The following is a 17,806-nucleotide window of genomic DNA, read 5'->3' as shown; positions in this document are numbered from 1 at the left end:
CAAACATACATATGTTGTACGATCTGTTAAGAAGTAGCTTCACTGCATGAATCAATGGATATTAATTTGACCCCTGGTCAAATACGATTAAAAATAAGATATGTGGGGTCATTTCTGACATTTTGTGTCCCTCCCGAAATAAAGGGTCTGGATTTTGCTATGCTACATTTAGTTTAACTTCTTTTTTTTTTTTAACCGTTGGAGTTTTTCTTTTCTTCATTTTTTTAGTTTTTAGTTACAACTCAATTATTAGAATCACATGTTGATGCATTTAGAAGGCTAGAAATAAGAAGAAATTTTCTAACACGAGTGTCAATGTCGAGTTCATTTATTAAAATGCTAAAGCACGTTTGGTTTATAGAATGTTTTGGGAAGGAATGAAATCTTTCAAAGGAATTGGAATTTGAAGGAATGGAATTTGACGGAATGTTTTTGATTTTTTGAAAATTCAAGTGATGGAAGGAATATTCCTTCCTTCATCCCCAAGGAATGGAGATTCCATCAAATGATGGAATGTTTACATTCCTATGTAATGAGATTCCCTCTTTTTTGTGCAACCAAACGCACTAAGGAATGAAATTCAATATCAATTTCATCAAATTCCATCAGATTCTGTGAACCAAACGCGCCCTTAGATCTTTGGGTTTTCTTTGGTATAGAAATATATAGTTATAGCTCGATATTAAAACCTGACTAGTTTTTGCAAAAAAATTTCCATAAAAAGTGTATAAATCTACTTCATTTCTATCAAATTAAGTTATCTCCAATGTCGACCTCATAACCAACAATAACGAAGCTTGAACAATATTGATAGGCAGCCAAAGTTGATGATATTTTGTCTCTAAAATACTAAGAGTATCAATATGTAATATGTAGTTAAGTTTAATGTTAAGTTCTATACTGAAGTGACACTATAAGACTAAGAAAAACTAGATTTTGATTTAGAGAGGTCTTCAACTTATAAGTAGTATAAATAAGTCTTGTTATAATCATAATAATTAGGAAAAAGACTATGTAAATGCAATGCTTACGAATGTACAATCCTAAATTTTCGGTGTACTAGTCGACAAGTCTCCTTGGACACTAATCAACTTTACAGGCTTAAAGTCTTGTGAGCTTTTCTCTTTGGATTTATCGTACGTAAGTATAAATACGAGCATTGTCTTGTAATATCTTATTGAAGCAAAGTATCGAAAGAGATGCAAAATAAAAGGCAACTAGACCTTTTAAGTGTAAGCTTGCAATGGCAAAAAAGATGACAATTGTACATGTGAATAGAAAGGTACCATATTTATGTGCGATCTTTTAGATTAATGTTTAGCTTGTGTCAACATGTGAAAACCAGTGAAATGTCATTTGAGATAGGTGAAAGTACCTGGGCTTTTATTCACATTAAAGAAGCTCGTGCAAACAATACGGAACTACGGATCATATACATGATATAAATATGGTCATATGACATTTGTACGTATATATTATGGGAAATGATATTCGTACCACGATTTTTGATGGATGTACCACAACGTACAAGTTTTACAGCTGACTGTATAAACTAGTATTGCACAGTTGTGGTAAATCTATCAAAATAAGTGGTACTAATATCACTTCCCATATATTATATGTATGACTATTGTTTATTTTTTTTTTAAATGAAAGATTTCTGTGCAAACATAAAAATTTTAGGATACAAATGATTGATATTAGTTTGTCGATAAGATTTTATCTTAGATTGTTTTTGTTAAGATACAGATTTTACATACATATGGAAATATTGAAATGATTAATCGTCATTTATGTTCGACATAATGAAATGAATCAATAAGCGTTGTTGATTGCATTAGAATTTAGTAATTACCATTTTCTTTTGCTTTGCCATTTCATATTACAACTATTTTGAACTCCACACGAATTATTTTCCTCCGGCTCAACTTGTGTAAACTCAAACTACAAATGTTTTGCATATGTGTTCACAGCTAGTAGGACGGCTAGATGATGTTATGTCCCCTCCAACTAACACAACTTATATAAATATGTTATTACAAAGCTTATTAACGTTGGTTTCTCCAATTGGCCCCTCCAATCAAGTAACCGGCCCTCGAGTCCTAGTTTTGTCACGGTGTGGTTACGTTTACATTTTTGGTGCATGAATCTATCACACTGATGATCACGAAAAGTAATTCACTAGCTGGATCCTTGAGTGAGGAATCACTGTGTAGAGTTGCACTGATAAGTCCATGTGATAGCTTGATTTTGGACAAAGGTTTTGGCCCATTTGAACCCAGTTGAGTCCAAGTCTGGGTATGAACATTTGAAACGCATGTGATCGTTTCACTAATAAATTAGTAATAAGTCCATGTGATAGCTTGATCTGGGTATGTTTTACTTGATGGGCGTTTTAACTTATAATATTTACCATTTTCTTTTGAGGCATTTCTCAAAGATATTTGTATTTTGAAGATACTCAATTTTGGACATCAATGTTTATTATACAACAGCAAAATTATTATCGATGATATACCGTATACAGAGTCCTACCTTCGTACAGAAGTTGATTACGAAGATCCCTTCGTAGCAGTAAATTACTTGATCAATTGGAGCTTCGCTTCATTAGCCGAAGTTACGGAGCACTACCTCCGTACCTAGACTAACTCTGGAGCTCCTGGAGCAGTTTGCCCAGCTCCGTAGAGACTTACCAAATGATCGGATAAACATAAGTCCTTTCCAAACTTATCTAAATCCCAAGGAATGGCATGTTAAGATCCCCTAAGATCTCGGACACGGTTTTAAGGATCCGATCAATATCTTATCTATCTTTAAGAGATATATCCTACAAAGGAAGAGATTTACCCTAACTCTTTACCTTCCTCTCCATGATATAAACCCCTATATAAAGGGATGAAACCATACGACAATACCCAAGTTGATAATTTGGCATAAGACTTGTCACTGAAGGAGTAAAGCGACTCCCCTATCCCTTTGACCGTAAAGGCGTAAAGTAATTGCCAACAAATCACCTGTGCAACACCCACACCCTCGGTTGAACTATAGTGCGATAATTTGATCAAACAATTATTGTGGTTAGTACTAGGGTTAATGAATGGAGTTATAAATGTTAAGCTTTTTAATGGATGGTGAGTTTTTCTACTCAAATATATGTGGTCTAGTCAAGACATCTCCTTTACTTTTTTTTTTTTTATATATATATTTTTTTATTTTTTACAATCCCCCCCTCCCCCTCCCTCTTTCTCCCCAACACATGTTTATGACGACCCTCAAGATGTTTACATAGAGATTTTAACCCATGGAATTAGACGCAAAACTGGTGGGTCACTTGATGGTGGTTAAATGAAGGAAAAAACATATGCTTTATGGGTTGAGATCTCCTCAAATTAGGGGTAACTACTTTTAAGAGGTAAAGTTAGATGATCTTGATCATTGATTTAAAATCAATTGTCATGATTCAAAAATGATAAATGAATCTTGATCATCCAATGGTTAATAACTCTTCAACTTTACCCATGAAGCTATTTCTAACTTCCTCACACATGTTTTTGTATAGTAGCTAACATTAGAAATATTCCGAAAATAAAATATTTATATACATCAAATTGCTACTTTATGAGAAGAGTGGAGTGCACATTGTGTATCATGAGTTTTATTAGTGTAGGGAAAAATAGTTCAAGAGCGTTTAGTTAAAATAATACACAGAGTAGCATCTTGAAGATTAGATCAAGAAATGATTGAAATGCTAACATTTGATTTATGATCATCACCGGAGATACTCCTATTCAACGGAATGATATATCCTCATAACCGTACGAGCATAACACTTTGACAAAATTTGAAAAATAATTAAGACTAGAGCGAAAATAATTAGAACTTACGGTGAAATTACAAGGATTAATAGAAAGATGGATCACAAGAGTATGGTAATTGATTTTAAATATACAGCACAGCTCAACTCAAGTCAATTGTACGGACAGACTACCACTTCAACTAAGAATAAGCCATCTTATAAAACTGGATCGGGTTAGTTGTACAAAGACTGATAGTAAAACTAAGCTTAATGCGAGCAAAATTTGTGTAGCATGTGCTTCCAGTATGTCTGGCACTTGTATTCAATATATGAGGCCTGGCTCTACATTGACACCATATAAATCATAGAAATGAACATAATCAAAGAAACCAAATCGATTGAGCCTAAAACAAAGTTAATAGATTACGTGTTTTGTAGAAACAAGACAATGGTCCATGACCCGCTATCATTTTATCTCAGTTGACACTGAGAAAAACTTGGCCTAAAAAATGGAGTCATCTTCTCTAAGATATGAAAATTGGAACAAATGCAACTATTTTCCTCTATACTCTTTTTTTAGTGTTTATTCACCTGTAATGGAATGGTGAAAATCCAATATACATGTCTCGCCTTTGTTATGTGTGGATCCCATGTGCTACTATCATGATTTAATGATTTTTAAGGTAGCAGTTGCTGTTCTCCGTCGCTTGCCACCCCAGTCAAGCAAAGTCAACTTGGTTATCTTCTTTTTTGTACCAAGATAGCCTTGACAACTTGACGCACCACATTGGCACTTTACCTCAGGCCCAAATTGTACAAACCTACTAAGCCAAAATGTAGACGAGTTAATTACTGTTTGAAAAAATGAACCTGGCCTGCATAAGAAGCTAGTCTGGCTCAATTTGAAAAACCCATTCATAACTTGAGTAGAAGTGGCAAAATGATCAGGTTGGACATACTTTTTATGAGCTTAAACAGGTTGAGTTAGATCAACCCGGAACACTTTTTGTCTAATGTTTTTTAAAGTTAACTGGTGTGTCAGATATGATTATAAGTATTATATTACTTTGACAGTTCAAATATTTTAATAAAAAAGATTAGGAGGGATTAAAAACACATAATGGGAGACTTTGAACCTATTCAAGTCATTTCCCTTACAGCAAACTAGTTTATTTTACTTTACCAATTAGATCTGAAACTTAACTGAGTTGGCATCTTTAAATGTGCCCGAAGTCGAATTGCTCACTCACTGCTCATGGAGCAATCAAATTATCTGAAATGTACTTCACACAAATAGAACCCTCACTCAATACACATCTTACCCGTTTAAACATGTTGTTTTTTGGGGTTTAAGATCTTTAACGATAGAAGTCAGATAGAAATTGAGCACATAACTGTTTTGGGTTTTCATACCTTCATCCATGAAGGCCCTAACTTAGGGAATAACTTATTGTTTTTTGGTCTGATCTGGTAATCAACATCTGTAAACGAAATGCGTCTTATAATTCCTTTTATTACATAAATTTCATCAGATGATTCCCTCGACCTACTGTAATAAAAATTCACATTTGTAGTTAAAAAATGTTTATCATTTTGTTTTAAGTCTATGTGATATTTTAGAGGTGGCAAGTTGCAGCTATTTGTAAGAAAATGAATCCAGCAGGTTATATAAAAACTGGTAATCAAAAATGATATGGCTTGAAAGGGCTGAATGGGTCATAAGTAGACAAACGTGTATTCAGACACTTACCATGCCCTTAATCATTGTGTATCAGAAAATATATTTCTTAGATGCAGTTTGGTAATCATATTGAGAACGTATAACATGCTACATTATTTAGATGATGGACCAAACAGTGTTGGCAAATCGACCCAACTTGACCTGTTTGATCCAACTCAGCCCTCCATATATGTCCATTTTGTCACCTCTAATATCGATATTGTCATATACGATTAATTTTGGATGATTTTGACACCATGACTCATTAGTAGTCTGATCATGCATCCACACCAACCTCAACTAACTTTTTTGGGTCAATATATGGTCCTACTTCTAATGGATTATATGCATGCTCATTACTAATATAATCGTTGGAGAAAATGCAACCAAAATCATATCAACAAGAACACGGGTATCATACCGATAATCATAAGTCAAGGGTTCCCCGGCTTTGATAGATCTGGCAGCAAAGACACCAACACGAATTTCTCCATCAACAACCCTAATGAAAGAAAAATAACATATGAGTATTACTTATAAAGGAATAAGTTGTTCAATCAAAGAGTTAATTACAAAAATGATCAACTCTGATGTTCAAACAAAAATAAAAAACCTAAAGCTAGTTCACTGCTTCAACGTATTTGGCTTCACAAGGTGCGGTCTATATAATTCAAATTTTGAAGAAATATCCTCATCCTCAAAAATACGCAACAGCTCACTAGTCACTAATGTCATATATATTTTGTAAACAATTCCCTGTGAGGTGCAAATTCAAATGCCTTTACTGCTTAGTGAGTCAACTTGGGTCGTGGTTTATCTCATGCAAGTCAAATGGCTAAAATAAAAAACTAGGCTATGAACAGAACAGGTGAAATAGATTGAAAGTCACATATAGGCTATAGCCACCCAAATCATATTATTTAAAGAATTAGACCATTACTTATGTAATATACTTTTCGTAATAATATTTATAAATGTAGATATTTATGAAAAAAATTAAGATAAGTGAATTAAAACAGTTCAAGGTCAAGCCAATCTGGGCCATACCAATACATTACCCATTTTGACCCACACCATATGCAATACAATATAATGTAAACTAATGATCTAAAAACATATAAACCAATTATGAGGTACATGATACTAACCATTTTTCCAGATTACAATTAGGATCGCAACTATGATTTAAGAAACGAGAGGCGTTTCCTTTAAAAGTTGCATCAATGGTGAAATCTTTTCTAATTTCACACATATAGAAGTTCTTAATTCCTTGGTGCTTCATATCCCAAAGGCGTTTCTCACACAATGCATCACTGATAACTGAAACAGTAAGTCGTCAACTCAGTAAAAACTACCAGGGGGTAATGATAGTTTGCAGCAACTTCACAATAAAAAATAAACTTCAAAAGAGAATTTAGCAATTACCTTCCCCGACATATTCTATAATGAATTCTCCCTTTTTAATAGATTCAGCAGCCACTATACCCCAACCACAATGTTTGGTCTACAAACAATCAAAAGTAAAAAAAAAAAAAAAAGAAGGAAAAAATGTCAAACTGTTGTAAAGGTGGCAAGATTGGTACCAGAAGCAGTTTGGGTTATGGGAAAAAAAGGTTCAAGTCAAAACAGATAACTCATGGCACAGTCAGGTTAAGTTATAGTGTTAAACTGTACTTTTGTCCAAAACTTTGATTTTCAAAAGGTAACTGGTGTAAGATATGATTAGAAATTCATATTATGTCAATGTTAATGAAAGGTTTCAGGCATTAAAAATACACTGTGAGCAACTCCTTAAGCTATATATTAAAATAAATTTTTACCTGTTTGACCATTATAGATACAACAAACCTGAATCAACCATTCATGAGTATATGTGTTAAAATGATAACCTTCAAATGCTACTATAAGTATAGAAATTTTTAACTAGTAGCTTTTAAAACAAAGTTACCAAAACAATTTTGATCTTTTTGTCTTTTCGGAAGGGCTTGTTTGTGCACAGATCTGAACATCGACAGGCCTTTGAACAGCTTATACACTGAAGCCTGTTTAATCAAAGGTAGTGTCGCAAATGGATAAGATATATGTAGAATGCGTATGTAAAAATCAATAGGACATTGTAGCATTGCAATATACTGATACAGCTAAAATTGCTGAGATACCAATAAAGCATATAATCAGCTTGCTTTTGAGAAGTAGATTCTATCCGTGGTGCTAATATTATCCCTAGGTCAATAACTAAATCAAAGACACTACAGCATAACTCAATCACTATTTGCATACTAAAACTTATAACAAAAAGTTTCAACATTGTTGTAGATCTACTGCCACATGGTTAACTTTCCATGATTCTGTTGCAATACATACTGTGTTATTTAGTAATGTGAAACTTGTGTTCTTACAAATACCTGCATACACAGTCATTAGTGCATGTGCTTGAACTGCAATCAGTGCATCCAGTGTTCATACCGGTGTCATCACGCTTTTTCTTGACATGGTATATGTCTATCTTCAGTTAAGAACAATGCAAGTTATTTGATAAATCGATCAGTTCTACAATTTTCTAATAACGTATGTAAAATAATTAATAAAATGGGCAAGAAGCGGGTCAAGGATACTGCGTCTGATTTTCTCATAGGGAGGTGGCTCCAGATTGTTTTCCACCATGTCTTTTACTACGAGATCATTCTTCAGCTGCTTCATAATTGATAGAGGTGGCTCTAGTTTGTTCTCCATAGTGTCTGTTATTGGGCGATCAATACTGAACTCATCCGCCATATATGGTAATGGTAAACGGATAAATAGTTCCTATTATTGATAACAGTAATAAAAGAGCTTCAATTAACACAATAACTTTTTTCAGTATTTAAAGGATAAGATGGTCAGTAAAAAAAATGATTTGCTGAAACACTATTTACTTTACACCCATAGAATGATGAAGAAGAAAAGCATGTTAGAAGTCTCACCTCTATGCTATTAGTTGGATCTGCAAACTGCTTATTCAACAAGATACATCAGTCCTGTCACTCAGCCTAATCAATTAAAATGAGGATCAACTAAGAAAACCAAGAGTGAAACAGAAAAGGAATGTAGCAATTTCAAGCATCCTTCTTAACCGTTCGGGAAAAATAAATAAATAAATAAATAAAAGAATGTTAAAGTTAAAATCATTGATTCGCTGATGGAAAAAATAAAGCTAGTGCCTAGTGGCGCCAGATGATTGCCGAAGAAACAAAGATATATCATATCATTCATAGAAATAGCATAACCATGCTGATGAAGGAAGAGATTGACCTTTATTGGTGGCCAGTCATCAGTATGCCTCCAACAGACAGTTTGCCAAGGAAATGGAGCACATTTGTCATGTGAAGCTAAATGGCATCTTGAACACCGCCGTAGATTATTTATCTTGTTGCACAAAAAGCATGCCTATGAAGGAAATAATGTCATACATAACACTATACCGCTATGATCACCTAAATGTAACTTATGTAGAATTAAAAAACTCATTGTAGATTTGACTTTAATCTCTTTTTTTTTTCTTTTGTAAAAGAGGGTTTTCCATCTATTAACCTTCCTATAGATGTGCATCAAGGAACAGAAAATTACATAAATACAGGTTCCCTATTTCAAACTGAGCATATTTATTGTACAATTTAACTCATGAGATACAAATACATAAAAGAAGAATAATAAGATTTCTTAAAGAACTAGATGTATCATGTATGCATTTAACAAACAGAAAACTCAAAGAAGAGAGAGGAGAAAAAACATTACATGTTGAGGACACTTGAATGCTTTGGATGGTAAAAGCCCAAGCCAATCTCTTGCACATTTCAGGTGATATAGAGATTTACAGTCACGAACTAGACATGATTTCTCTTCTCCTGGATAAATTACACTCTCACAGACAGAACACTCGGGCTGAAATAGATTATATCAATTATTGGTCAGATACTAGGCTACTCAACACATATATAATTGTTCTACATTAAACAAACTATAACTCAGATACAAATCCAAATTGTAATATGCAAAATATAACTCAAATTTTGACAATTCTTCAGGTATAGTTTCTTGTATCCTTCAAAAAAAAACATAGACAGGCTTCCTCTAATTTTAAATACTTAAATATAACATGCCACAATTGTTGGATATAATAACACATTGTTGTTACATCACGCTCATCCCCAAAAATATGGTCTTAAAGATCAGGTAGGAAAACCAAATTAGGCTGCCAAAGTGATCAATTCAAGGTGGTGGTTTCAGTATAACATGACAGGCTGCTCATTTGTAGATATAACGATACAGTTATAATATTTGTTATGAATTTTTTGGATTTTGAACTAAATAAATATTATACCTAAACTCTTAGAATGTCAAAAGGTAGTATTGGGTGGCTGCTTGGTTTTAAAAAGCGCGCCTCAGGCGCGCTTAAGCGCTAGGCGCAAGCTTTGGAGCTTTTTGGTACTCAAGGCGCAGGGTGTACAGAAAGCGCGCGCTTTTGGGCCTTTTTTGTGAGCCTAGGCGCCAAAAAGCGCTAAAAAGCGTGAGCTTTTTGTACACAAGAGGATTTTTTTTATAGAAATAAGTAATTTTTTTTTCTTACCTCTTCTTTCTCAACAATTGATCTCTTTTTTCTTTTCCTCAACGAGAACACAATCTTTTGAGAATTTCTTTTCAAATACCAAATTTGATCAAAGCCGGACTTAAACGAGTATCTTACTGATGTTGTTTTGGTATTTTATGTGTTTTAAATACTATATAAATAATTTATAAAATTTCTTCATAAGTGTGCGCCTTGCGTACGAAAAGCTCGCCGCTTTTGCGCTTCCGAAATGGACCCTATCGCTTTTGTGCGCTTATCGCTTTTTAAAACCAAAGGTGGCTGGGAGCTTAGCTTTGAACGCTAATATCAGAAGAAGAAAATACATGGACAAAACGTCAACTCTTATAACAAAGCTAAAACAAGATTTATGTTCCTTTATACTTTCTCACATCAACAATACAGATCACTTAGCCAATTGTAAACTTAGTTAGGAGTTAGGACTAACATGTGAGAATGACACAAAGACATGTATCATTACCTTCCAAAAGATTTTGATATGTAGGACTGGTTGTAAACTTGTACTTAACTTAGATTTCAAAAACAAAAGATAGTGTTTTCACATAAATCAATTCAAGATTCATATAGCTTTATACAACTTACAAGTGGAATTAAATTCATAAAAGAGCAACATATACACTACCAATGGTTCTGTATTGTCTTCTATATATATATATATATATATAACATAGTACAATTTGATAGATGTTCTCTCTTCTAAATATAACAATTTAAAACCTTTCCTGTATATATAATTGTATATAAAACATAGTACACAATGTAATTCATGTTCTCTCCTAAATAATTCTATTATCTGATTATCTCCTCAAAGTCAAACATCAAGAGGGTGGCAACTATGTTGGTAACTTACATACTACTGATGATACTGCCAAATCCTTATTTCATTTATTAGAATAGTTATACTATCTTCAATTCATTCTATGCAACAAACATGAATGAGAAACAAGAGGTATCACATAAAACAAACACTAGCCACTAACATTAATACCCATACAGCCCTGATACATTAAGAAAGCCTAATATGCAGCTCCCCACACCCTATACATATAAGTATATGTTGCCACAGCTTCAGGGCCTAATGTCCCTCGTCCGTCTAATAATCCCTTTGAAATTCCATTTCAGCATTGACAACTACCTACTGGTTGAGTTATAATTCCTTTCGAAGATGTTATACAGTTCCAGTTCATACTTAAACCACCACCAAGGTGGCCTAGCGGTCATGAGTTCTGTTTCCTCACAAGAGATCTCGGGGTTCATAACCTCGCTAGGTAAACATCTTGAGGGGTGGCCGGAGAAATAGTTGGAAACAGTTATGTGGATACCTTATTAGGCTGCATACATCAAAATCAAAAACACTTGTCATCCCCGAGTAACCCAAAGAGGGAAAACCTCATTCGTTTTAGTTTGGGCTATTTCCAATTTTCATTTGGCTCAACGGAAGTTGTGGGTTCAAATCTCATTAATTCTAATTTGGAATAAGCTTACTTACAAGTGCTTATACTAATAAAGGGGGAAAAAAGTCTCGCAGCATAGCAAGTAGTTTCTTAAATGTATCAAAAAACATTCTTTTCAGTTTTCACTAAGCGTATACAGCTTATTAAGACCGATAAGTCAATCATCTTGTTGGTGTTTAATACAGCTTATGATCTATCTATGTTCAAAAACCTAATCTTTCTTAGAAACAAGTTCACTTCTTCCTTAAAGAAAACCACCTAAAACACATCTACTAGCCAAACACTTCACCCTGCTTTCAAATAAACGCGATAAGTCGTTTAAAATTAAATAAACAGCATGTCGTAGTTTGATTACACGACAACCTCGTAACCGCCTCAAATAAGCTAAGCCAAACACTCCCTATAAAGGTTAATATGTCGCCTCAATACCTCTAAATTATCACATCACAATTATAGCTAATACAAAAAAAAGTGAAAAAATAATAGATAAAGTAACATATTGTGTATATATACACAATACACAATATGTGTACATATACCAATTTTGGAGCACCAACGAGAAAAGGAAGAAACAATTTGGATTCCGGAACACCAGACTCGACGTTTTTCGCAGTCCAATCGCGTAAATAATCGTCCAAGCTTTTCGAATCAACCGGTTTGTTTTCGGAATCCTTGCCGGAAATTGTGTCACCGGAATCCATGGAACAGCGAGTGAGAGTAAGTGAAGGTGAAGATACGCTAACAAGGTTTCCTAAATCAGGCATCTTTCTGATTATTAACATATACACTGGTATATATGTATATGTTTATATATATATCAAACCCTAATTGATTAAAAAGTATATAGTTTTTTTTTTTTTTTAATAAATTTATTGATTATGAAATCATTTTGGGAAAAAGGGTTTTGTAAAAACACACACAGACTGTCAGTGAGTGTATATGAGAGAGAGAGAGAGAGGGGGGGGGGGGGGGGGGGGGGGGGGTTGTGTGTGAGAATGGGTTTTGTCTGAAAGATGTATAATTTTCAGCGGCGGGAACTTTAAAAAAATTTGGACTTTCTTTGAAAATGAAATGAAACTTTTTTAAAAGTGATATCTATGCAATAGACTCCTATTGAAATTTATGTGAAAAATGTCGGAAATATCCTATACTAAAACAACCGTTAATAGTTATTGGTGATATTGTGTTTGTTCTATGTTTAAGGGTAAAGTTATACTTAAATTAGTTAGGGTAATCTTATATCGAGAAAATGTGAATAAAGGATTAAAGCTTGTTGGCGGTTCCCAACTGGTGTGAAGTATCAAAGTTGCTTCACGCCACCAAGCATAATATTAGGGTTTGTATGTAGAAGCTGGTCCCAAACGGTAACGTTAACGGCTGGCTAAACGTTATTCGGTGTGGACTCTAGCGTAACAACTTCTGACCAGGTACGGTTGTCTGGTTATGTGGTTTTGGACCACATGTACAACCATACGTCATATGTTGTACGCTCCTAGCATAATACCTGTCGTAGCCTTCTGTAGGCATTGCCAGGTATGTTTGAGGCTTATGACTTAACATGGCTTCAAGCGATAGGCATTAGGTGGCGGGAGCCTTTCTCAGCCTTTACTCATGATTATTGGACAAGTATAACGAGCATTAGGCGGTAGGAGCCTTTCTCAGCCTTTACTCATGATCATTGGACAAGTATAACGAGCATTAGGCGGTGGGAGCCTTTCTCAGCCTTTACTCATGATCATTAATCAAGTATAATGAGTATTAGAGATGATACATCATCAAGCCCCCCAGCCTAGCGTTGTAGATATACATCGTTAGGTTGAGGAATAGATTTTTGAAAACATAACAAAAGTTTGTAGGTTGTTCTCGTTTACCTACCTATGCCCCCCTCAGCCTAGCGTTGTCAATGTAATACGGTTGGCTGGAGATATGTTCACAAAGCCTAACAAATATTTTGTGAGACTATTTATTACAATCATTATTTCGGTATTTAAGAAATAAAGAGAAAAAACTTAAAATCCACTCGCGAAAAAAGGCCTCAGGGGTCTTGAAAACCTCTTGGTCAATGTTTCTGAATTTTGGTAACCGTGCCCCTTTCCATATTTGTTGCCGATTGCCGCCACGTGTCAGCCATCCAGGGCCTGGCAGGTTTAAACCCTAATTCCCTTGCCTTTTCGGTAACTCGCCCCCTATAAATACTTCATTCCCCTTATTTCTCTTTTCTTTTCTTTTTTTTGTTGTTGTTTGCTCTTCCTTTTTCTCTCGGTCTGCAGCTCTTCACAGCCTTCCGTAGCCCCTTCGATTGGCTCTTCCACAACCTTCTTTAATTGACTCGTGGGTTCGCAGGTGTGTTTGCTTTCTCTTGCTTATATCTTTTTCATGGGAAATAAAAAAGATCTAGAGATTTCTTTTTCCTCAACTACTCCGGAGGGGTTGTCTTCTTTTTTATCCAAGTATAGGTTTCCGTTAGGTTACGAATATGTTGTCCCTCGTTCTTCCGATACTATAAAGGGTGCTCCAAAAGGTAAAATAGGCCTTTATCTGGCTACTTTTGAATTGGGTAACGCCCGTCTGCCTTTTACTACCTTTTTTCTAGAGGTTCTTAAATATTTTACATGCCATATTTCCCAAATAACGCCCTTTGGAGCCTTGCGGATCGCCATGTTTGAAGTGTGCTGTAGGGCTCACGATAAGGAGCCTACCGTTACCCCTTTTTCATAAGTTCTTTCGGTTGGGTTGTGCTGGGGATTGGTATACCATTGAGAGGCGTCCGGGTTCCAAGTTACCTGAATGTATTTATGACATTAAAGAGTCTGTGAAGGGATGGAAGGATAGGTTCTTTTTCATGGACGCATCGATAATTCCTCCGAAGTACAGGGCCGTATTGACAATGAGAGGCGAAGCCCGCGGTACAATGGGTGATCCTGTTCCTACGAGGGGCTTTGATACAGTTTTGCTTAAAGACTTGTACAAACCTCCCACTGGTTGCCGCACTCTTCCGGAGGCTATCTTATATTTGGCCAAAATAAGTGCTTCATGGGAGTATCATCCGACCATGCCACGGATCCGTAGTCCAGATGGGGAGGGTATGGCTTCTTCGGCCTACCCACCTGAAAATTTTTGTTTTCTTGTTTTTATTTGCTTTATATCCTTTTCGCGAGTACCTTTTGATTTCATATTTACTTGTTTACTTGTTTCTTGTTTTATTGTAACAGTGATGACTTTTATGGAGTATATGCGATCGGATTCAGATGACACTGACTTTGAGCCCGACCTTCCAGAGGGCCAGGAGGCCACAATAGTTGAAAACCCATCCTTTGATCAGGAGCAGCTTACTATTCTGAAAGATACTCCAGAAACCTTAGCCGAGAAAGAAGAAGCTATAAGGAACTATGGCCTCAAGACTCGTCAGAAGAAATGTGTGGTTGGTGATAGTGAGGTTACCGGGAGTGAAGCTGTTGTGAAAAAGAAAACCACTGCTAAGAGAAAAGGTGCCCAATCATGTGCTTCTGGTGCCGCCCATCTAAAAAGAACAAAAGTTTGAAAGGGAAAGCTTTGGAAGAGCCTGCGAGAGGGACCTATAGGCTTCCCAACCCTGACGCCACTCCCCCTCGTACCCGTGTTGCCGTTAAGAGTCCTAGAGCTCTTTGCAAGTTAAGGGAGGAGGCTGAGGCCGAAAAATGTATTGATGTTGATGATGATTCTGAAGAAAACAGCATTTCTAATTACTATGGGGTTGACCCTTCCACTAGCGAGGGGCCTCCTTCACAAAGGATTCCTGACATCCCGGATGACGATTCTCCTTTTACCGTGTCCCTCCCTAACATTCCTGCCAACAGCAACTTGGATGAGGAAGATGACCGCTCCGAATTCATTAATGGCATCATGATTCCTTCAAGGCTTCATTCTACCTCACTTTTGACTCATGTGGTTTTTCGCCACTATGTGAACGAGACTGCTATCCGGAGCATTAATGTGGCTGTAAGTGCGAGTGATCTTGTTTTGCCAATGCTTTATCTTTTACTAAGTATACTTATTATGGTTATTTTTGCTATATATATATATATATATATATATATTAATATATATATTATGTGTATGTTTATTATTCCTGCAGGCTGACTTAGCCCGAAGGCTTGAAGTGTTTGGATTGGAGCATGCGAGGTTGCTCCGCCACAATAAAGTGTTGGAGCGGAAAGTTCGTCATTATGGGAATAGTGTTAATCCAGATCTTGTTGCTTCTAAAATAGAGGATTTGAAAACTCAAAAAGTTTTTGAAAAAAGGAAAGCGGATGAAGCTGAAGCTGCCTTGGATAGGCTCCAACAAAGGTTAACTAACATGAGCCTTGAGAGGGATGAGCTAAGAGACCAACATGCTGCGGAAGTGACCAAATGCGAGGCTTTGGCAACAGAAGCTGCGGATTTGAAAAATGCATTACAGGCTAAGGATGCTTCCATCCAGGAGCTAGAGAAAAAGATCTCCACTCTTCACCTTGACAAAGAGTGGTTGGTCCAAGGTTTTCCTTCTCTTGTAGCCAAACTACTTGACAGCTTTGAGTTCTTGCAAGAGATGGGCAACGTTCAAAAGTGCGCTATGGCTGCGGGTGTGCATAAAGGGTTGGATAGGGTTGTAGCTGCCATGCCAGACTTGGAAGTCTCTACCATCAGGGGCTATTAGCCAAATGCTATGGATAAGCTCGAGAGGGTAGCGGAGCGTTTTCAAAAGAAAAAGTATGTGTACGTTGAAAACGTTGCTTCAAGCTCCCATTTGCCTGCTTCGGCCATTTTAGCCATCAAACCGGCACCTAGACCTGCTAAAGGTTCCAGTCCTGCCTCCTCTGCAGCACCCTCCGGCGCCACTGTTCATGCTTCTTGATTTTCTTGAGTTATTAATGATACTTTCGTTTATTTTGTCTGTAATAGACCTTTGTTGGTCGGGACTATTTTATGTTTCATCTCCTTTCGTATGCCTGTCGTAGCCTTTGTGGCTGAAATTAATACGTTTTGTCTTGGTAGTTCTTTGCCAAGAATATTATGCAATATGTATTATGCTTTGTGTGTTTCTTACTTGTTTATTGCATTTTATTTGGTACTTGCTAGGCTGTGACATGATCTCATGTGCTTTCCGTAGACAAGTTAATTGAAAAGTGCCGAGTCGCCCTTGGGTTTATGCCCTCTAGGGTTTGAGTCTGGCTTGCCATAGCTTCCCGTAAGCTAATGGAGGCACACCTTATAATGTCATAATTTTTGTTTATCTTTTTAAGGCTATTGTGGCCTTGTGGCGCAAGCTTTTGTGGGATGATGATCGACCACAAATTCTAAGTATTGTTGCTATATTTTGCCAAAGTATTTTTTTGTGTGTCAGGTATGTGCATATTATACATATTTAACTTTAAAGCAGAAAGGTTAGCCGAGGGCGTGTTCCTTTGCTATTTGAGCCTAGACATTTTGCCTTGGAAAAATTGTAAAGGTTGGCGTGGTCAGCTTTGTTTAGCCAACATTAGCCATAGCCTTAGCATTTTTGCCGCTTTATGCTTTTCCTTGCTTGGGTATTGCATATAAAGCTAGCCACATGGGAGCCCAGGCGTGGATAGCCGTGGGCTAATATTTCATTGATTTAAATTGGCCGAAGCCTATACTAATTACATGCTTTCAAGCTCTACCATTTTTAAGCTAGACTACACATAACATTTTTTCAATTGAGATCCATTCCATGTCCGCTGAAGGTCTTCTCCTTGGAGGGTAGAAAGTTTGTAAGAGCCATTTCCGCAGGCTTCGGTTACCTTGTAGGGTCCCTCCCATTGAGGGCCTAACTTTCCCAACCTCTCAGCTTTGCTAGCATCATTATTTCGAAAGACAGTCACCTAGTAAGAATACTTCTTTTCTGACCCTTTGGTCGTAATATTTCTTCATCTGCCTCTTGTAGGCTGCCTCTCTGATTGAGGCCATCTCTCTTCTTTCTTCCAGTAATGCAAGGTTTGTTCTTAGCTGCTCTTCGTTTTCCTCTTCAGTGATTGACCTGCAGGTTGTGGGAACGCTTGCCTCTGCTGGTATCATGGCCTCGAAACCATATACTAGGCTGAATGGTGTTTCGCCATTACTGGTCTTTGGAGTAGTTCGTATTGCCCACAATACTTGGTGGAGTTCGTCTAACCATCCATTTTGGTATCTTCCCAACCTCGCCTTGATTCCGTGAATGATTTGTTTGTTCATCG

The 17,806-nt window shown here is 36.3% G+C and overlaps 1 protein-coding gene across 1 annotated transcript; it reads right to left on the bottom strand.

The window, feature by feature from the left end:
* Positions 1-3,920: 3,920 nt before the first annotated feature.
* On the bottom strand, positions 3,921-12,437 carry LOC122602057 (histone-lysine N-methyltransferase ASHR3). The gene is made up of 11 exons (XM_043774788.1): positions 12,134-12,437; positions 9,291-9,437; positions 8,808-8,942; positions 8,480-8,506; positions 8,132-8,321; positions 7,922-8,018; positions 7,465-7,558; positions 6,942-7,020; positions 6,665-6,836; positions 5,938-6,018; positions 3,921-4,617 (listed from the first exon to the last, which is right to left on the bottom strand). The coding sequence occupies exons 1-11, from the start codon at positions 12,374-12,376 to the stop codon at positions 4,458-4,460; spliced, it is 1,425 nt and encodes a 474-aa protein (XP_043630723.1). The 5' UTR covers positions 12,377-12,437; the 3' UTR covers positions 3,921-4,457.
* Positions 12,438-17,806: the final 5,369 nt, after the last annotated feature.

The sequence above is a fragment of the Erigeron canadensis genome, chromosome 5 (assembly GCF_010389155.1).
Source record: "Erigeron canadensis isolate Cc75 chromosome 5, C_canadensis_v1, whole genome shotgun sequence".
Lineage (NCBI taxonomy): Eukaryota > Viridiplantae > Streptophyta > Magnoliopsida > Asterales > Asteraceae > Erigeron > Erigeron canadensis.
Note: the sequence above shows the minus strand (reverse complement) of the source record. Positions and strands in the feature narration are given on the sequence as shown.